Source organism: Vanacampus margaritifer, chromosome 9 (assembly GCF_051991255.1).
Source record: "Vanacampus margaritifer isolate UIUO_Vmar chromosome 9, RoL_Vmar_1.0, whole genome shotgun sequence".
Taxonomy (NCBI): domain Eukaryota; kingdom Metazoa; phylum Chordata; class Actinopteri; order Syngnathiformes; family Syngnathidae; genus Vanacampus; species Vanacampus margaritifer.
Genome location: NC_135440.1, coordinates 24,323,031 through 24,344,985, shown reverse-complemented (window position 1 = coordinate 24,344,985; position 21,955 = coordinate 24,323,031). Strand labels below are relative to the sequence as shown.

At 42.0% G+C, this 21,955-nt stretch overlaps 1 protein-coding gene across 1 annotated transcript; it reads left to right on the top strand.

Moving 5' to 3' along the window:
• Positions 1 to 759: 759 nt before the first annotated feature.
• lmtk3 (lemur tyrosine kinase 3) lies at positions 760 to 21,729 on the top strand. The gene is made up of 16 exons (XM_077575879.1): positions 760 to 1,068; positions 3,515 to 3,648; positions 4,725 to 4,869; positions 4,973 to 5,046; positions 5,136 to 5,254; positions 6,734 to 6,821; positions 8,018 to 8,166; positions 9,150 to 9,234; positions 9,330 to 9,451; positions 10,407 to 10,556; positions 10,650 to 16,431; positions 16,525 to 16,685; positions 17,534 to 17,661; positions 17,735 to 18,069; positions 18,145 to 18,220; positions 20,497 to 21,729. The coding sequence occupies exons 1-16, from the start codon at positions 978 to 980 to the stop codon at positions 20,616 to 20,618; spliced, it is 7,761 nt and encodes a 2,586-aa protein (XP_077432005.1). The 5' UTR covers positions 760 to 977; the 3' UTR covers positions 20,619 to 21,729.
• Positions 21,730 to 21,955: the final 226 nt, after the last annotated feature.

The following is a 21,955-nucleotide window of genomic DNA, read 5'->3' as shown; positions in this document are numbered from 1 at the left end:
ATTATTATTATTTTCTGTGGTGAAAACTACGCATTAGGTAAGATTTTATTTAATTGAGACTAGGTTATGTTTTTATGCATAATTTACAAAGTAAATGGATCTTTATTTTATTTTATTTCTTTTAGCTCTGTCACATTTAAATATTGAAAATTTACAATAGTGGTCCAATTATGTAATCATATAGTAATAACTTAATTAAATAGAATGTTAAGAATCAAACAGTTTGTACATCATGATATATTTCATGCTTTATTTCAATGGCCATTGTGCCACTCCAGCTGGTGTCTGCGCCTCTGCCACCAGGGGGCAGTTCAATATATGTGTACTGTATGTATTTACACGAAGAAGACAGTGCTTCACTTCTTCCACATTTAACGTGCCAACTTTAGTTTAAAAAATCGAATTGAGCTATTTACCTAAAGTCCCTTTGTAACTTGATCTCTTCTTTATATGGCCCCATATAAGAACAATAACAAGTATAATTCCAGGACATGCGTCTTGTGGGCGTGTCCAAATAGCAGCGTCAATATTAGTATCTTTCATAAATTCATCGCACTCATATATTATCGAATCAAAAACGTCCAAGCGCTATTAATATGTGTAGCATGAGCTAAAATATAAATACTAGTACATTTATTTGATCCTCACGCGGCGGGAGCCATGACAATGCTCGCCGTGTGTGTGACGTCATCTGGCGGAAGATGTGGATGCATTTTTTGGGGTTGGGGGGGGGGCACACGTAGAAAAGAGGTGGGGGTGTCTGTGGTTGGATGTTGTCATGTATGAGCAGCCTGAGGATGCACAATAGCGGGTCGAGATCACCAAACTGAATTGCGGATTAGAGGAGGAGGAGGAGGGGGGAGGAAGGCTCTTTTATCCCAATACTAAAAAAAAAACAAAAAACGAGGGAAGGAAGGAAGGAAGGAGACAGACCGGGACCGGAGGACACCGATGCTGTTATTGTTGTGGCGGCGACGATGCGGCCCCACTGCTGGCTGATGGTGGCTCTGGCGGGGGTCATGTCGTACATCAGCCCGGAGAGAGCGCTCGGAGCGCCGCAGAGGGAAGGTGAGTCGAGTCGGTGGAGGGATGGAGGATGGAAGGATGGAAGGAGGAGGGGGTTGACTTGAATCGCTGTCAGCGAGGCTGCAAAAGGGGAGGGGGTGTCTTTATTATGCTTTATTATCAACGTGGCCGTGAGATAATGCCAACGATTATTGCAGCAGGAGAATGGTGCATGCATGCAGTGATGCAAATAAAACGGAATCGTGGGGGGGTGAGTGGGGGGCTTGCAATGTTGGGCCTCAACATCGATGGCATTAAAAAAAAAAAAAAAAAAGACACTCGGATTATTCAGCCTTTGAAGCGATGCTGGCTAGCTAGCTTCTATTTTTATGAATTTATACACCCCCACGCCCCTTTCGGAAGATTGGCAGAGTTGTGCAATATGTGCATGTCTTTGTGTTGTTTTGATAAGAAGACACTGCTGGGGCCTGACGGGAAAGGCCTTGTGTTAGGTTAGGTTAGATTCCTTTTTATATGCACTGTGTCTGTCTGACAAAAAGACAAAAAATAGAATATGCACTCAGAGCTATTGTTTATGATGCTTGTATGAGGGGGGGGGGGGGGGGGGCATGCAAAAAAAATGAGGCAAGATGGACTATGACTTACCTTGATGCAAAAATAATCTATGATTTATTTCCAATGCGACTTCTTTCCAACTCAGCAGGTCGTCGTCATCCACTTTGCTTGAAAAGTGTCAACTTTGCACGGAAACCACACACGCAACAAGCGTCACTTGACATGTCACACGTTTAGCTCGGCAACCTTACTATTTCTGGAGGGTCATGCATTTTTAAATGTACTCTGAAATTTATGCATGCAGTGTTGACAGTGGGGTGACCTTGCCGGTGACTGTATTCATAAAAATCTACTACAGTGGCGCCGTTATGAAAACGTACAGTGGCAATATCATTAAATAGAATGTTAAGAATGACGCAATCATGATTTCATGCCTCATTTCAACGGCCACTGTCCTGCTCCGGTGTGTACTTCATGCCACCAGGGGGCAGTATGTTTTATACATGCTGTATGTATCTACGCAAAGACGACTGCTCAGTAAACTGCAAAAATATTAGTCGCTGTATACAGTTGGATTTGAGTTCTCCATTCGCATGGTCCACTAGTCCAAGTATTGAGCCTCTGAAATACCCTTAAAAACTCATTCAAACCCAAAAATGTGTAAATATGATTTTTAATACCTTGTCTCCGAAAAACATATTTTTAAGTTTTTTATGTTGTTTTTTTTTAATGCAAGAGCATAAAGAAGACTTTGATACAGCTTCTGACATGAAGAGGTCACTTAAAGCAATGGTAGTTATTACAACAAACGCCCAGCAGGTGGCAGCAGAGTATAAGAGATCAGCAACAAGCTCTTTTTGCCAGTGTTTTTAACAGGAATGTGAATAATGATGAAACATAGCTATATTCTAATGCTAATTGCTTCAAAATGGAAACGGATACAAATATACTTTTTTTTCTGATCAAAGAAGAGACTCTATTTTTTCTTTTGGTAGGTTCCATGTTTTTATAGCAATAGACCACAATATTCTGTGGGACTTGTAAAATCAGTCAAAATCCAGTAAAACAGCGGGGAGCGAAGGGGGTTGCTTCAGTGAAAATGGCTGCGAGTGTATGAGGCCACCATAGTTAAAAAAGAAAAAAAAACTCTGCGCCGTCTGACTTCTGTACAAATCTGATTGACGTCGTCCAGTACCGGAATTTGGTGGTGAACCGACGACCCCCTGTATACATTTACGCTCACCGTCTACAGATGTCACCATGAGGGTTTAACCATCCTGCCCCCCCTTGCCCCTTTTTTTTTCTACAGATGGGTCACTCCCCACAAACGACCATTTTGAGGTACAAATGTCCACATGTCCCGCCCCCTCCCTCTTTCTCTCTCTCTCACCTGACTAGTCAACCTTTATTACGTCATTTCTTTTACTCCGGTTTCCGACCCCCTTTTTCCACCTGATTAGCAACACCCCCCCTCCGCCCCCCCTCCGCCCCCCTTCCCTCCTTCCTTTGCTTCTTAATTGTGAGTGGAATGCTGACACTGCCCTCTCCTCGTGCTTCTTGTCCTTATAGTGGAATGAGCAGCTGCTACTTACAAACTTCAACTCTTGATTCCAGTTTTTTTTTTGTTTGTTTTTCCAACCTTGGACTTTCCTGCTTCCCACCTGAGTTAAAAAAAAAAAAATCAAAAAATAAAAAATCCCCTGATGCAATCTGTCCATTGGGGTTGACCTCAACCTGCCGCTGTAGGACAACGCTCCAATGGGTAATTCCTCCCTCCAAGACAAAAGAGCCGTGTAACACGATTTCACACCTTTATGATTCCGCCAAGTCTTGTTTCTTCAATCCTCCTTTTAAAAAAAAATTAAAAAATCCCAGAAATCATGAAGAAGCAGAACTAAACTACTCGCTTTGCTTGGCTGTGTGCTCCTTTCAGTTTCTCAGAGCCGGACGGCGTCGCTGTCTCCTCCACCTTACGTGGTCATCCTCATCTCGTGCTCTGGGCTGGTCTCCTTTGTTCTGCTGCTCCTCACCTGTTTGTGCTGCAAAAGGGGAGGAGTGGGATTCAATGTAAGTCCGCCTTGTTCAAAGTAGTCACCTGGTTTACATGCACTAACTAGTAGGCCTCGCAGGTTAAAAGGACAGGATATTAAAATGACTTACTAAGATTACTAAATAACTTTTATATTACAATTTTTTTTTACTCATAATCAAAATATTATGTATAATAATAATAATTATTAGTGTTATTATTTTTCAATGTTTAAATACATTATTGTTGTAATTATTAACAAAAATAATAACACTTATAAAATAAAAACAAAAACGTGAGTTTTGTAAAACAATACTCCAAATTCTATTCACATTTTGTGGAAAATCTATGAAAAATAACACGCAGTTGTAGTTGGCTATATTATAGTAAATTTGATTTCTAATACCGGCAAGTTATTTATCATTGTTATTATTAAAATTATTATGAATAATAGTAGTAATAATAATGACATAAATATATTAAGACAGTAATCCTAAAATAGAAATATAACTAAATAACAAAATATTAAATATATTAAATATTAAAGAATAGATATATTTCAAAGTGATATACAGTATTATTAAAGTAGTTAAAAAAAAATCCTAATTTTAAAAATCTAGCAAAATTAAAGCATTCTTAGATTTTTAGTATGTAATTGTCAAATATAGTCTGTTTAAAAAGAAAAAAAAGTAAATTTTTGGTAATAAATAGAACGAATACAGTAGATGATTAATAGATTAAAAAAATAGAAGCATTAATTAAAAATTTTAAATGAATCATTTCCAATCGATGTATAGTAGGCTACACAAAATAGCTAGCTAGCTAGTTAGCTCCCTAGCAGGTAAACAAGCTCCCGGGGAGCTAGCTAGCTAGCACCCGATGTAAAGTCAAACTGTGGCAGGGTTTTTACTTTCTGGACCTGGATTTGCCACCTATGTGTACAGTATACTATATATGTATGTATTTAGATATTGTATCCATAAAATATTGTTGTTGTTGTGTTTGAATTGCAAATTAACAATGACAAAAAAAATTGTCATTATTAACCATTCATGACGACTGCTGATGTCACAGCAGGAAAATGTCATCTTTCATATCATTGTCTTCCTTTCAGGAGTTTGACAATGCGGACGGGGAGGAGTGCTCGGGGGGGTCCAGCCCCATCCAGGAGGACAGCCTGTCGTCATGCCCTTCGCTACCGGAAGTCTACACTTTGCCCGTCAGGGAGAGGCACACCTGTGCCGCCCTGCACGATGGAGGTAACCCCAAAATTGTCTTTACCTCTTCTTTTTTTTTTTTTCGGTCAGTTATGAGAGTCGTTATGAGTTCGTGAGTTGTCATTTTGTGTCTTGTTCTTTTCAGACTCCAAATCTCAGTGCTTCAAACGGCATACGTTGAACTACCTGCAGGAGATTGGAAATGGCTGGTTCGGAAAAGTAAGATGGCGGCCTTTCAAAAAATGTTCTTAAAAAAATCCCCAAACTCATTCCAAGCTGCTTGAGTATCCAACTTGCTTGTCCGACAGGTGATCCTGGCCGAGGTGCTGTGCGACTGCAGCTCCTCGCAGGTGGTGGTGAAGGAATTACGCGTCAGCGCCAGCCCGCTGGAGCAGAGGAAGTTCTTGGCCGAGTCGGAGCCGTACAGGTGAGACTCCGCTCACTACTATTGTGCATTTACATTAGCAGAAGCAGGCCTTACTTAGGAAACAGATAACCTTGATTTACAAGATCTTGAAATGAATTAAATCCCATCAACTCGTTCATTGCCAGCCCAGTTCAAATGGACCTTTGACGTCTATAGTTGTCAATGGCAGTGAGTTTTTGTTAGAAACTAGCACTGTATTGTAAAAAAACAAAAACAACAAGTTGCTCTTAACTCATTTGCTCCCAAAAACGTATAAAAACGTCCTATTTTAAATATTACCAGTGACGTATTTATACGTTTTTTTAAATTTTTTTTTTTTTTTAAATGCTAGAGCATACAGAACACTTTGATGCAGAGAATGCTTGAAGCTATGGTAGTTATTACAAAAACGGCTAGCAGGTGGCAGCAGAGTATAAGAGATCAACCAGGGCCATGTTGTAAAAAAGCTCTTTTCCCTGGTGTTTTAAATAGATTTGTGAATAATGATCTATATTCTAATGCTAATTGCTGCAAAATGGAAACAGATAAAAATATACTTATTTTCCTGATAAAAGAAGAGACTGTAATCTTTCTTTTGGTAGGTTCCATGTTTCTATAGCAATAGAACACAATTTTCTGTGGGCCTTGCAAAATCAGTCGAAATCCAGCAAAACAGCGAATTAGGGTTGTTTCAGTGAAAATGGCGCATCTTTAAATGATATTCCCTTAATCTGTCCGGTCCAGTGAGTGAGTCACTTTAAAAACAAGCAAGCGCTTGTTGCTAGGCAGAATTCACGGTGCTCAAGTTTACAACAGCCTCATACACCTGTAAAACTGCTGCGTTAAAAATACGCCATTATTGGGTAACCCAACATGTTCCTAAAGTTGGACCGACCCATCCCGTGGTTCTTGTGGCTCAGCTGGGCTGGCTCATGGGCGCGTTGGGTTATGAAATCAATGTATTTTTTATGTTGTGGGCGGAGCATTTCATTTCATCTTAATCTAGTGTTTAGTTAAACTGACCCAAATACAAATAAATTATTCATGAATGAAATACGCATTGCACGAGAAGTCGCATGTTTGAAAGTGCAAAAGCTGCGTTAATATTCCAAATATTCCTGCTGGTGGTGCATCCATCGGGGAGCTGGCCCTCGCCCGGTAAGCTTGTGCAATTTGTCCAATCAGAGAAAAGTGGGCTTTTAAGGAGGGAGGGGGGTCCTTAGAGACGATCCAAACTGGAAATTGCCTGCGCAAACTTGTGTCGTACACAAGTGAAGGTCAAAAGATGCAGGATCGAGAATATCAAGCAAGAAACCCACCGAGAGACGTCGTGCTGACATTTAAGACATTTATATGTTATATAAATATATATATATATATATCTCACCCTTCCCTTTTGTACACTGCACCAAACTTGCCTTTGATGATCTATTTTTAGACACCTATTTGACCTTTTCTTTTCTTTTTTAATACCAACGTCTGATTTGTGTCCACATGCAGGAGTCTGAAACATCCCAACATACTTCAATGTTTGGGCCAGTGCAGCGAAAGCATCCCTTTCCTCCTGGTCATGGAATTCTGTCAGCTGGTAAGCCATTTTACAGATATTTTTGAACTTTTTGATCATTTATTTGTTGGAAGAAAAAAAAAGCAGCGGTTGCTGTTTTTGTGCTCAAGCCAAAGCACTAAGAGTATTTAACGCCATCTGGTGGCAAGTTTGTGTCAAGGCATTATGTTAAGGTGAATTGAGGAGTACCATTTCAATAAAAGAAGTGCTTTGTTGCCATCTTGTGGTATTTCTAGGCAATTGATTCCTTTTGTTTTTGTCTTATAAATAATCACCTAAATAATTTTTTCAGATTTTTCAGGAAACGCAAAAAAAAACAAAAAACATTTGCATCTTGAGGAGATGATTTAAGCAAAAACAAAAAAAAATGTTTTGCAAAAAAAATGACTTTGACTATATATATATATATATTTTTAAAACCCAACTAAAACTAATAAAAACTAAAAGGAAAACTTTTTCTATTTTTTAACTAAGAAAAACTCGCTCTAAAATAATTATTATATATAAAGAATGCATTTAAAAAATATTGTAATTTAAAAAAATAATAATTATGAATAATAAAGCTATAAAAATATTTTTTCACTACAAGTGGGTCTAGATCATAATTGTGAGGACAAATTTGAAATCTGCTTGTTTAAAGAAACAGTCCCATTGCTAAAATAGTTCAAATGTTATTGGCCGGCAGATTAGTTTGGCATGGCAACAACATAGAGGCTGAAATCTGATTGGACCAGAAATAAATAAATGATAATAATCATCCACATGATTACTGGAAACAGAGCAACCAATAGAAATGCTTCGAATTTAAGAGAATAAACCAGAATGACTAAATGCCATCTCATACAACAAATATTAAGTGCTTCTGATACTGTTTAGAGTAGTTGAGAAGACCTTGCTGGCCATTCACAAGTGCTTGTTACCACCAAGTCATTAAATGCGCTCTTCTGGGGCGTCCCTCCGCACCCTTTGCCGATGTCCTTTCTTTGCAGCCATTTTACACCCTTTTTATATAATCCCCCGCTTTGTTTGTTGCCCTTCCTTGCAGCCCTAATGACTTTACACAAAGGCTGCCAGCTCATTATTAATTCCGGAGGCGCCCTGGAAAACACATAAAAAAAAACAGGGGGGCATATTTACAGCAGGAGTGGGACCCGTGCCGTGTTCATCATCAGCGGCGCAAACACACACACACGCGCTTTGACTTTGTGTACCGGCAGGGCGACCTGAAGCGTTACCTGCGAGCCCAGCGCAAGTCCGACGGGATGACGCCGGATCTCCCGACGCGGGACCTGTTGACCCTTCAACGGATGGCCTTCGAGATCACGTCAGGCCTGCTGCATCTTCATGAGAACAACTACATACACAGGTTGGACCTTACACGCACAATCTCACTTCTACGGTCAAGACACAATTTTGATCTAGGCCCACCCGTAGTGAACATTTATTTTTATAGCGTTATTATTAATAATTATTATAATTTGTTTTTTTTATAAATATGTTTAAACATATTATTTATATATAATACGTTTTTCTTAGTTTAGAAAAAAAAAAAAAAAATTCCTTTTAGTTTAGTTTTTATTAGTTTTATTATTAAATTTTGTAGTTTAAATAAATAGAAATATATATATATATATATATGTCATCACTCTCTGAAAATAAATAAATAATAAATAATAAATCTGACTTCTACAGCGAAGCCACAATTTTGATCCGGACCCACCTGTAGTGAAAATTTATTTGTATAGCTTTATTATTAATAATTATTATAATTATTTTTTTATGAATATGTTAAAAAATATTATTCATATATAATAATTATTTTAGAGCAAGTTATTCTTAGTTTAGAAAAAATAGAAAAGTGTTCCTTTTAGTTTTTTATTAGTTTTTTTATATCATCACCCTCTTAAAATAATTGCCAATGTCATTTTTTTGCAATTTATTTTTTGCCTGAATTGTCTCCTCATGATGCAAATGGTTCCATTTTTGTGTTTCCTGAAAAAAAAACTTTTATTTATTTTAAGTATGATAATTGACAAAGACAAAAACAAAAGGACATTTTGCTAAACTGTTTTTTATAGATAGTCTTAATCAGTTTTATAAACATAAGATGTAGTTAAAAAAAAAAAAACATTTGAATTTATTTCATTAACGAAAGTGTTTTTTCCCCCCCAATTTTAGTTTGAGTTATTTTGCTAGTTTTCATTAACTATAATAAAACGTAAATATATATCAATAAAATAATAAAAACACCAAAATGTCCAAGAAGAAGAGTCTGTAACGTATCACTCGGGGATAAACAGGATTCACAAAGTTATTCCTTATGTGAAATGCTGATTGTGTTGCCTGTAGTGATCTGGCTTTAAGGAACTGCCTGTTGACCTCCGACCTCACTGTGAGGATAGGCGACTACGGCCTCTCGCACAATCAATACAAGGTATGCACAATGACAATGACGATCGCTCAACCGGCTTTCCATGGCTGACTATAAAAAGTTTTTTAATGCCGATGTACCTTCATGTATGCGTGCAGGAGGACTATTACTTAACTCCTGACAAGCTTTGGATTCCTCTGCGATGGATCGCTCCCGAGCTCCTGGAAGAGTACAGAGGCTCGTTAATTGTCACCGACCAAACCAAGACCAGCAATGTGTGGTAGGTTCTGTTAAAAAAAAATAAAAAAAATAAAAAACACTCATTCACGCACACAACAAATCATCCAAATTTGTAAAACATTTTTTACAGTGTAAACATTTTTTTTCAATGTGGACTGTGTAACATATTCTCCATTTTAAGTGGTTGAATTTGACACACACACACACAGACACACACACACTGGACGGTGAAGGGCATCTCTAGGAGACGTGCCCATAAATATTTAAACCTTATTCTTGCCTTTAACAACCACTGTGCCTTTTTTTCCCTCTGAAAAACAATTTTGTGCTCCCAGCTTGGTGAGCACTCCTTATTAGCCGCTACAGTAGACTGATGAAGAGTTAACGAAAATTAATTAAAAACAAAAAACGAACTAAAATTGAGAAGCATTTTTGTTAACAAAATTGAAAACTAACTACAATTGTGGCAACATTTTTTTTCGTTTTCATCTTTTTCAATTAATATCATATATGAGATTCCGATTTTATTTATTTTTTAATATGGCTGTATGACAGAAGAAGGAACGTCGAACAAGTTTGTAATTTGTTTGTAGTTTACTTTATTATCTTGCACTGAAGAAATGCTCCAACTATTAAAAACAAATATATAAATAAAACTAATACTAAAACTAATAAAAGCTAAACAAAAATGAACCCGCACTAAAAGCTAAATAAAACTACCAGACTATAAAAAGAAAAGTCAAAATGAAATAAAAACGAACTATATTGAAAAATCCAAATCTATTATAACCCTGCGAGAAAAGAAGACTACAACCACAAATAACTAAAAAGTTGCCTCGTTTTAACTTTTGTGGAACACATAACACATCTAGCGTAAACTACAGAGTTTTTAATATTTTGGTTGCTTTCACAGGCTTCTCACACAATAAGTGTAGTCTTCAAAAAGTGGCATATTTGCGCTGACTAATCGTCTCTCCTCAATGTCCTACTTGCAGGTCCCTTGGGGTGGTCATATGGGAGCTATTTGAGTTTGGCTCTCAGCCTCACAGGCACTTGAGTGACGAGGAGGTTCTGACGTTTGTCATCAGGGAGCGACAGATCACGCTGGCCCAGCCGAGACTGAAACTCTCCCATGCAGATTACTGGTCAGTGGACTTCTTCACAACATGTCATGGACTATAACTGTTTTTTTTTTAAATCAAACTTGATTTAACCTTTTTTTCCTCTCCTCTCTCAAGGTATGAGATCATGCAGTCCTGCTGGCTATCTCCATCCCAGCGGCCATCGGTGGCCGAGGTGTTCCTTCTCCTCTCCTCCCTCCTGGCTGCCGAGCGAGGAACGACGAGGGGGAGCATCGGCGACGAGGACGAGGAGGACGAGGAGTACGACGATGGGAGAAGGCGGAGAGGCGAGAGTGACGAGTCGTTCGAACGACGCTGGGACTTGCTCCGCCCGCCAGCCTTCCAGGCGGCGGCACACGAGCGGCAACGAGAGCGCCACTGCGGCAGGGAGGACCGCCACAGCTCCTACCCCTTGCTGGACCCTGTGGGAAACCGCGGCACGCATTCCTCGTCTGAACTGGACGACATTCTGACTGTGACAGAAACCAGCAAAGGGTTGAACTTTGAGTATTTTTGGGAGAAAGCCCACGCCAGACGAGGCTACAAGCCTCTGCCTCTTGCTCAACCTATTCCGGCTGTGAACAACAACAACCACAGGCAGTCCTTGGACACCCCCACGGTGGTCCCGGTGATCAGCGCACGCAGCCCCTCCCTTGCCAGCGAGTATTACATCCGACTGGAGGAGCACACTCCCCAGGACAAGTCGCCGACTCTTAAAGGGAAGAACCAGTTGTCTTGTAGGTCAGACTCCATTTGTCCTGGAGACATGGAGCTGATGGAAATCCGCAGCGGTATGCTGGGAAAGGAGCGAGTACCCTACTGTTCCTCGGACAAGTGTGCCGGCGGAAAAGGCATCCAGACCGTGCGATCGAGTGAGGTGAAACTTCAGGTTCCCAACACGGGCATGGCGGAGTTCAGAGACACTTCCAGCAGAGTGACCGACTTCTCGGTGATCAATTTAGGGGAAGATGAAGAAGAAGATAAGATTCCTGACAAAAAACCTTCTCAAGCTCCAATCCTCCCGCCGAAACCTCGCTCACTGTCTTTGTCATCGGCCAACCATATTCACTCGCGCCCTCTCCCCGCACCCCCACTTGGATACAGAGGACTTCCTCATTATAACATGAGTGGCAAAATTGAGACGGACCCCCTTCAGATGAACAGTTGCCCCCCGTCTAGCTTTGGTCACCTTGGGCTCCATCGAGCTCGACAGACTTTGCCGCCATCTCCGTCCCTCTCCCCGTCGCTTCCGCCATCCAGTCATCCCATTTACCCCGCAACTCAAATGTGTCCGCCGCCTCTCCCTCCTCACTCAAAGCAAAGAACTTGCCCAAGCTACGGCACTGATTCTTATTCTAGATACATGACTAGATCTATGAGAGACCCGCTATCCTGTGACCTTGCCAGTAGAGACACCAGACACACGACCTCAACACACATTTCCAAGGAAAGCGCTCACTCCCGTGTGAAAGACTTTGAATCGCCCATTCGCAGAGAAAACCCTTTGCGCCCGATTTATCGCAATATACCTCGCCCTCAGCCCGGGACTGATGGCCAGTCCTCATCCAGTCCCACCTACTCTGATGAAGATGAGTCACCCTTCATGTCTCCTGAGAAACCAAGCAGCGGCACCTCTGTCGCTCATTCGAGCCTATCCGAGGACGCAGAACCACCATCTGGAGGGATCTTTTCCAGGGGAATGAAGAGGACCCAGTCACGTCTTGACACCATCTTGCCGGCAATTTGGAAGGAAGATGCAGAACTTCAAGCAGAACGTTTGGCCGCTGCCAAGAAATCCCCCATGCACCTGTTCCTGACTGAAATATCTGCTGTGGCGGAACCGAGTGAGTGCAAGTCCGACGGTTCGTGGGAAGCTGGGCAGAAGGAGAAGAGGGATGCAGAGAGATCAAATAATGTGTTGCCTAACAAAGGCATGCGCCGTTCCCAGTCTTTGATCACAGAGCTGGGCTCAGCAGGGCAGTCGTGGGCGTCAGAGAAACACAACAGCAACACGGGAGCGGACAAGAACTTTACAGCATCTAAAGAATCGTTCCAGCGTGATCTTTTTCTGACGGAGATTGATACAGATGCAGATCTGAATGGAGGATCGAGAAATGATCCTGTAAAATACCTCTACCCAGCCGGATCGAGGTTGCAGCCGTATGTCTGTGCTCCAGGCCTTCCCTCATCCACTGATGCTGAAGACGGCTCTTCAAAAGGCATAAGAAGGTCACGCTCCCTCCTCTCTGAGATCAGCACTGGCAAAGCAGATTGTGAACCACAGCAGACTGAGAAGGAGCCACAGAGAACAGAAATGACCAGGGAGGAATTCCTTAAGGAGATCCAGTCGGCAGAGACGTTTCTAACTGAAATCATATCGAGGCAAAACACTGCTACAAACAGGAAAGAAGCAGATTCCTCTCCAACCCTTGTCTCGCCTGAGTACGAGTCTATATGTATTGACCCAAATTCCGCTCAGACCATCCGCTTTCAATCGGAGAGCTCCGTACGCTCATCTAACAGAGGAAAAGATGAAACGCAAACCGAGGCCATCTATGCCCAAGTCACCAAGCGTGCTAAAAAGACTGAGATCAGAGTTTCTACCAGACCCGAGATCCCAATCCTTCATATAGGCGCAACCATGAAGTCGGAGAGCCAAGGAAGGAACGCAGGTCACTGCCAGTCTGGTGAATATGTCTTTTCAGAAATCATGCCCAAAAATGGCCTACTGCACAACCAAACACTCGCTTGTCACAAAGGGGAAGAGAGTTCCGATGGACCTGCCTTACCTGCGAGAGGAGAAGAACAAACCACAGATCTTTCAGAGCTTTCACCTAAAGTTTGCAATAAGGATGATAAAGACTCCATCACTGCAAGATCACTCATTACAGATAATAGTCCGAAAGCTTCTTTCTTTGAGAATGGTGATTTAGTGAGGGATGACCAAGAGATTTCCAAGAGAGGAGATCAAATCACAGTGTGCCGCCTTGACGGCGAAAAACGTGACACTGATATGGTGTCTGCAGCAGATGATTTAGATCACTCAAAAGATTGTGGCGGTTTGAGCACAAATCTAGACAACAAACATTCCCTACAGCACAATGACAGTGTTCAAGAAAAACATGTCCAGAAAGCTGCCACTCCAACGACTCCAGACTGGGATGCATCTGGTGACGTCTTCCTGGTCACTCCCACTGACTCTGTCCTGTCTCCTATGACATCCAGTTCCGCAGACTGCCTCACTCCTAGCGACTCCTGGACGGGAGTGGGAGGCGGCGGCGGCGGCGGCTGGCGGGCTTTGGGCAATGAAACGCCCCATCGGGACTCGGCCTATTTCTCAGACAGTGATTGGGAAGGGGACGGAATGAGCAGGAGGAGCAGCAGCGATGGACTAATCGTCTCCAGGCCAAGCAGCGGCAGAGGGGGTGAGAGGGGAACACTCACTGGGATCGAAGAAAAAACGGAAACCGAAGAAGATGGTGAGGCGGAACACAAGCGCCCTTCAAAAAACTGCATACAGATATCCGAGAAGATGACATCATGTCAGAATAAGCCTGAAAACGATTTCTCTCATTCCGGCAATGCCACAGATATTCCAGTCAAAGGGTTGAAGCCAGGACAGCGAGACGATTCTGGCATTTTCTTGAACGGTCAGAAATCCTCCCAACTGATTGATGACCCCCCAAACCAAGACTGTGTTGACTTTATTGATAAGTTGTTCTCCAAATTAGAAGATGCACCACTTAAGAGCTTTTCAAAACACCAACAATGCACAGATGAAGTCATCTCTCATGTAGCTGATTCTGACGAGAGAAATTTGAATCTACACGCCAACAGAGCCAAAGACTACACAATAATAGAAAACAATGTCACTTCTTTAAGTGCCCGTCACTGTGGAAATACAACTATAGAATCTCTCATTGACAGCGCAGAGTCCAAATTGTCTTATCTGTGTGATGGTTCTACTAAGTGCCCCAGACTTTACGAAGTGGACTCAAACATAGAGAAAACGATAGTAGATAAAGTAAACGATCTCGCGGTTGCCTCCTGGAGAGAGGAAGGTGTTGAAAAACCTGAGATCAGAAACAAGATGCCTGACCTGGAGCTGCACCATACAGACCACAACCAGTTGGGCCTGAGAGACCTGCACTGCTCAGATGGCTGCGAGAACGACACACAGGTCAGGACAGAGACAGAGAAACAGCTGGCTGCTGCAGAATTGAGTAACGTCGCGAAGGAGAGGTCACCACTAAGAGAAGCGCAGCGTGAGAATAACAGTGTCGCTAATGACGGCGAGGAAGTGAAAGTGAAAGATGACGAAAAGAGTAATAGGCTTGACCGTCAGCGTTATTCACAGTCTGGCGAATTGCTTTTAAGGCCCGATGAAAACGACCAGTGGGCTTCTCCGGAAAAGAGATGTCCAGATAATGAGCTGAGGTCCGAACTGTTCTCCGGCTTCCAGACTGAAGCGTGGGAGGTGGCAGAGCGTCTTATCGTGGGTCAGGAGTTTTGGGAGGCAGAAGAAAATGATGAACTTGCCGGAAGTGAACCCCACCCTGCCGTGAGGGTCAGTTGTGAGGAATCGTGGAATGATGAAAGGCAGGGGTCAACCCAAAGTCTATCCGGGAAGACAAATGTCAACCAAGATGCTCAGCAGGAAGGGATGGACATTCAACAGGTTGAAAATCGGGAAAACCTTGTGGAAATAGACAAAGTTGATGCATTGGGGAAAGCATCAGCTGAAGTGGAGAATAATCAAATCCCGGATCAAGAGAACGCTGAGAAGCACAAGTCATTAAGCACGGACATGATCGGGGATGCGCATCTTACAGGATCAGAGGAGAATCAGAATTTTAACACTTGGCCTCAACATCAGCTCTGTGAACTCCAGGAGGCGGAGCCACCAACACCACCACCACCAAGACAAAAAGTTGACAACAATACTGTTTCAGTGAACTGCTTCTCTCACACTTTAGAGAGTAAACATGCCAAAATAACCATTTGCATCACTGAAGCCCCTCAGGTGAACTTCTCAGACCAGGAAAACCTTCACTCTGATTATGAGGCTGAAGGAAAAAGTTCATGCGATGCTAAGCATCCCTTAGAAGAAAGCGTAAGCACCGCAAAAGTAGAGGAGGATTTTGGAGACGTGGCTGATCCACAGGCGGACAACTTCAGCTCAGTGGACTTCCCCAGTCCTCCTCAAAGCATAGACCTTGATGTGCAGGATGATAAACTGGAGAGTTTGGACGACTCTTTTCCGAGTCCGCCACCATCCGTTTCAGAGGCTGAGGAATTTGGTAGTCCCCTGAATTTGGAAGACTTTAACACAGAATTTCCTAAAACCAGTTTCAGTAAAGCACATCTGCACGAACGGGCAACTATTGAGAATACAAGCACCTTGGCCAATCTGAATCCACCATCTGAGCACGTAACACTAGACACTAAGAGGGACACCTCTGAGACTGAAGGTCAGATTGATGCCAACTCATCACAAGATCCTGTGAATAGCCTGCCAGAATTATTAATTTCCGAATGGAAAGATATGGATGAGGAAGCTTTGGAGGATTTTGAGAAATTGGAACAACTGTGCTGCATATCTGGGGATGAGGAGGGCACCTTGGGCGACATTTTCTTGGAAAACCTAGAGCTTTTGGAGTCCCTGAAGAAAACGCCTGATCAAAAAGGCACCAACCTTTGTGGTGAGGAAACAAGTGATCCTCCTGCCAAGGAGAGCAGGGTGGCTTCGGATGGGACTCCGGATGAATCCAACATTCTGGTAGATTCCTCCGACACAGAGGACAGCGAGGACGTGTTGAGGTCATCAGGGCAAACTCCAGATGCTAAGGACCAGAGTTCTCTTTCCAAGATGACCACAAAGAACGGTCTCATGATGCAGGTTAGAAAACGGAATGTTTCCGTCAAGGACAAATCATGTTACTGTTTCCTTGCTTCAATGGTTTCATTTCTGTGTGCTTTTCTGTCGCCTCAGGTGTGTGAGGAACGGCTGCAGTTCTCCCTGAGTGAAAATGTGAAAACAAATGTGCTTTGGGGATCGACAGTTAAGGACACAGTCACACTTCGGCCCTGGGGGGAAGAAACGGCCGAGACCAAGAACGAGGCAGTCGTGGAAGAACAAAACCAGGACGAGAGGTAATGAAGCGAGCCTCTGCAAACTAATCATCAATGACACTACTTCAGTTTATTTTTTTTATACAAAGCAATGTCAGATGGAACTCCATAATGGGGCTGTCACTAGTGAATCTTTTTTTTAAATCGATTAGCGTATCAATTATTTCATTGAATAATCCCCCCTTCCCCCCCACTTAAAATTATATATTTTTAAATTTATTATTATTATTTTTAATCCTATTAAGGTTGAACATGAGTTGAATTGAGTGGATATAACTACTCATTATCTTCTGTACATATGCATTATTAAACAGCCTATGCTAAATGGTTAGCAATCGCGATTAGCATTAGCGCGCTAGCGACTTCCATTTAAGGTAAACAAACATTAACCACCATTTGGTTCACACATACATCATTATATCTACATGAGTTGAATTGAGTGGATATAACCACTAATTATGTATTAACTGCGCATGAGCATTATTTACCACCAACAAAATTAGCCAATTCGAAACAGTTAGCAATCGCGGTTAGAATTAGCACGCCGGCGATGACCATTTAAGGTAAACAAACACCAACTAACTACCATTTAGTTCACACATACAACATTATATCTACAGTACACACGTAATAGTGTCTTAAAAGTCACTTACAGACGTTGTTTCAACAATAGTCCATGAGTAAGTAGCCTAAAAGTGGAGCCTGTCTACTACGTGTGTTTGCAAAAAATGTCCGTGTAGAAACATGGACGACCTGCGCGAAGATGTTTCTGGCGGAGTTTCGTGGCAGTTATTTTCAGTCACCCTATTTTTAAGGTCGACTTTTTTTTCTCAACCCTTCTCCGTAATGACTCCTTGTCATTGTTTCAGCCAAATGAAGCGGGAAAGCTGTAGTGAGCCCAACGTAGAGTGTGAGAAAACTGAAACCGAGCCGCTCACTGTGATTGAACAACCAGAGGTTACAACACTGCAGTCGTCTGCAAACCAGGCAATCAAAGGTTTGTATTACTGTAGATCAACCAACTCAGGAGGAGCTCAGCTAAAAGTTACTTTTTCTTCTTTGTCTGGTAGCAAAAGTAGCTCGTCTGTCCCTGGCCCTCCCGCCCCTTGCCCTGACTCTGCCCCTCAACACTACCGGCAAAGGAGGATTTGGGGACGGTGCGATCGGCAGTCGGATCGGCCGACGGAGAGGCTTGCTTCCGGGAAGCGATCCCGAAGATGAGGAGGAAGACGAGGCGGAGGACGAAAGCTCCCGCAGGGTGATTGTTGTCACGGAGACGGATGTGGACAAACGCGTTGGCCTGAGAAGTCTGCTCAAGTCGCCCAAGGAACCGCTGGACAGAGAGAGGGACAGAGGGAGAAATGTGTCCTTTTTTGATGATGTCACCATTTATCTTTTTGATCAGGTACGCTACATTGTATGTATGTGTTTAGTTCTTAGATGTTGAGCGTCCAATGAGCTGTAACTCTCTATTTCACAGGAAACTCCAACCAAGGCATTGAGCACTTCGGCGCCCACTAGTCCAGCTGCTGTTTCTGTCAAAAACACATTACATGGTGAGCATGTCAATACATAATACCAATACTCGTTTTCATAGATGATAGGGTATCAATTTAATGTATTTAAAAATCTACAAGCGTCAATTAAGTCAGCAAGGTTGTTAATGTTAATTCAATCTCACCATGATTTGGAATCAACCTAACCCTACCTTACTGTCAGGTTCAGTCAACCTAGAACATTTAATAAACAACAGACAAGGAAGGAAGACAAGAGACTTAGATTATTTTTGCTCGCGAGGAGAACCGACAGAGATGTGCCCAGATTACAATCTCCTACCCGCTCTGAGGCACACTCCGCCGGGCCCCCTCTTTTTATTGGGTAGTCACTAGTTAACCATAAATAACCATTGCTGCTCTAAAGGGGAGGGGTACACACAGCACCAACCATCACGGATATGAGTCACTGTGCAGATAATTATACAGACGTGTCTCTCTTCTGCGCTGAAGGTCAGAACGGTCAAAGTTCAACAGTTCATCCTCAAAATGTTTCAGCTGCTATCTTGTGATAAGGCACAGCTCCTGTTTTGCAGCTGAATGAGCATAAGTCATGCTTTGTAATTCTATAAAAGTAAATATGGGCTAACTTATGTACATTTATTCTAACATTTACCGACTTATCTCTGTACTAACAATTCCTCTTACCCACCATACCACCTCCCTGCTACTTCCGACTACGTACTTATCTACTAACTTTGACTACTTTCCATATTAGATAACCAACAACCAACTTCTGCTACTCCATACCATACCAACTTACAGTACCTACCTACCTTAGTTGATGCCTACCCACCTACACTTCCTAAATTCAGTACCTTCTGACCTACCTAACTACATTTTTACCTACCTTAGGGATACCACCAGGTACCTTCCGACCTATCTAACCTACCTGCTACTTCCCACATACCTACCACCCTGCCACCTACCTTGCCTACCTACCTACTAACTTCTACTACCTGCTTACCTAACTGCCTTAGCACTCTTCCTACCTTCCTGCCTGCCTACCTACCTTTCCTGCCAACCCACTGACCTGTGTAACCTACTTAAAAAGCTACCCACAAACCAACCAACCACCCAGCCTGTCTGCCCCACACCCTACTTTACCTACTTACTTTGCCAACCTACCTACCTTACGTTTCTGTCTATCTAGCTTATATATGTACCTAAACTTACCTACCCCTTAACCTACCATATTTAACCTGCCGACCTACCTAAACCACCTACCTACCTACTTGCATACCGCACTTCTGGCTGGAAACACGCTTTAGTCCCCACTTTGTTGAAAAATCTGACTCATTCTGACTCCTTTCCACCCCCCAAAAAAGGAAAACCCTCCGTTCGACTAGACCCCACTTAGATGCGCAGCCGGCATTAATCCTCTATAATTATCCGCCTCGACGCTTGACGTGCAACTGAGCCGCATCGCAAAGCCTGCATCCAACAATGCGAGCCTAAGCTGAGTTTCTCCGCACAATTTGCCTCCCGTTGTCCATCTCGCACGCTGATGACTTATTTGACTGGATAATGAAAGCATTTGCTCAAGAGTTCCTTACAGTCATGCGGGAACAAAACCAAAATTAGACGCCTTCATGAGGAGACAAACCAGAGTTTCCTTTCAACGTTGTTATTTTTAACCACAATCCATTTGCATTGTAAAAGCTTTGTAAGGTGGGTTTTATTTGCTTTAACGACTCAATACCAGCGGCAGCATGATGAAAAATTGATTCTCATAAAAATCGCGATTTTCATTTAGTACGTTTCAGAATCTATTTTAAATGTCCCAAAATCGATTTTATTTAAATCATTTTATACTGTCTTGCCCTTTTTTGTGTGTGCCTTTATTGGGAGCGCTGTTCATGTTGTACATGATTTGGCCACTTAGGGGCAGTGTTAGTTCCACGCGTTCCGATACACTGTTAAGTTGTAGCCACATTAGAGAATAAAAGGGAAAAGTCACAATCAAGTTATTCCAATAAAAGTTTTTTTTTTGCAGCGTACTAGCCATTCTTTTGAGTGATAAAAGTGCCGCGAGTGGCGCGCTAATTAGCATTAGCGTGTCAGACTGGAGTGGATCATGACGATTCTTTGCACATCTATAAATTGAAGCAGAAATCATTGTCAATCAAATCATTTTGAATCAAAAATTGTTATGAATCGAAAATCGATTCGTGAGACCGTCAAAGATTCCCACCCCTAGTGGTCATAGTTCGAGATTTAGCGTTCGAAATTCAGTTCTGGCCTTCCACGAAAGTGATCTCGTGGTCTGTCTTTACCAGGTTCCAGCAGCAAAAACAAAGATTCCAAGCGCAAAGAGGCCAGAGTCCCTGTGGGCGGGGCCAAAGCAGTGACATCATCACGCTTCACCGTCAGCCCGGCCAAGGACCCTCACTTGGCGTGATGTGGCTCGAACCATGGGAACACTTTAGACATGAACCCTCTGAGACTGAGCCGTGAATTTCCCCCAGCAACCAGCCATTCACACAGAGGCTATTTTTCTACCGCGAATGGAAGAGGACGACGACTCCTGTTTGGAAATGCTGGACACGATCCGCTTTTGACCAGCTACACTGTTTACAGAGTTTATTCAAGCATCTTTGGAAGGAGGAACCTGCGAGGTGTTTTGACAGCTATGCAGTGGGAGTCTTGCTGTGTACCAGCTTCTCTTTTCTGCATCGTTACTCCCCAAATGTGAGGGGAAGGTTGTTTGTTTTCCTTTTTTTTTTTTCTTTTTAAAATCAGGCTCTCTCGGTGGATGCCTTTTCATTGCAGTCACTTTGAAACACAATTTGCTCAGCTTCTGTTAGAATGTTTTGACATTTGTACAAAAACATCATCATACAAAGTGAATACGATACCATTTTTGAGCTGTTTACTTTTTAGATGTATTCTTCTCAGACTGCATGAAAAATTCAAAGCAACCAATGTTTTTCTTTGTACTTGGAGTTTCTAAAAAAGCGGTTTATTATTTTATTGCTATTTATTTTTCATGTTTATGAAGCCAGCTGCCACGTAATGCTTTATTTATTTGTTATTTATTTGAAGCAGTTTGCATATACTAACTTATAATTTGGGACAGAATGCATCTAGGTTATACCTTCTGTAAGATCTTCATAAGAAATAAAGCAAAATATTTTCCCAGACGTCTTAATTGCGCCCAAAAAGTATTTTGTATAATTTTACCTGTTAATATATTCCAATCTGTACGATAGTTTGTCCTGTAATATTTCATTTCCCCCAATATGTCTATGTATGTTTAACAGTGTTGTCATTCTTTTACAAACATTCAGTGTAGCTTAGCATGAAAAACTGAAAAAAGCTTTTCATCAGTAAATAACTCCATTTTTATTGTGTATGTATATTATGAATTTATTTTCTACAAAAAAAAAAAAAACAGTCCATCAAGGTTAAAATAGTTTGTTTAGTCTGCTTTAATGTTGGTTTCAAACCTGTATTGTTTTCAAGGGATTATGTAAAAACAACGGGGAAAAATAAAAACTACAAAATGCGGATTTCCATTTGATTGCTCCATTTGATCTTGTTTGTAGTCTAATTATTGTCTCTCGAACCCTCATGAGAAGTGCTAAGGAAAATGGATGGATCATTACCCTGACAAGCATCAATTTGGTGTTTTAATGATGATTTATACTTTGTACATGTGATAAATTATACTACAACATAATAAATAGGTACGGGTATTCACACCTCGCTCTGCGTTTAGCTTGCAAACAGTCCAGG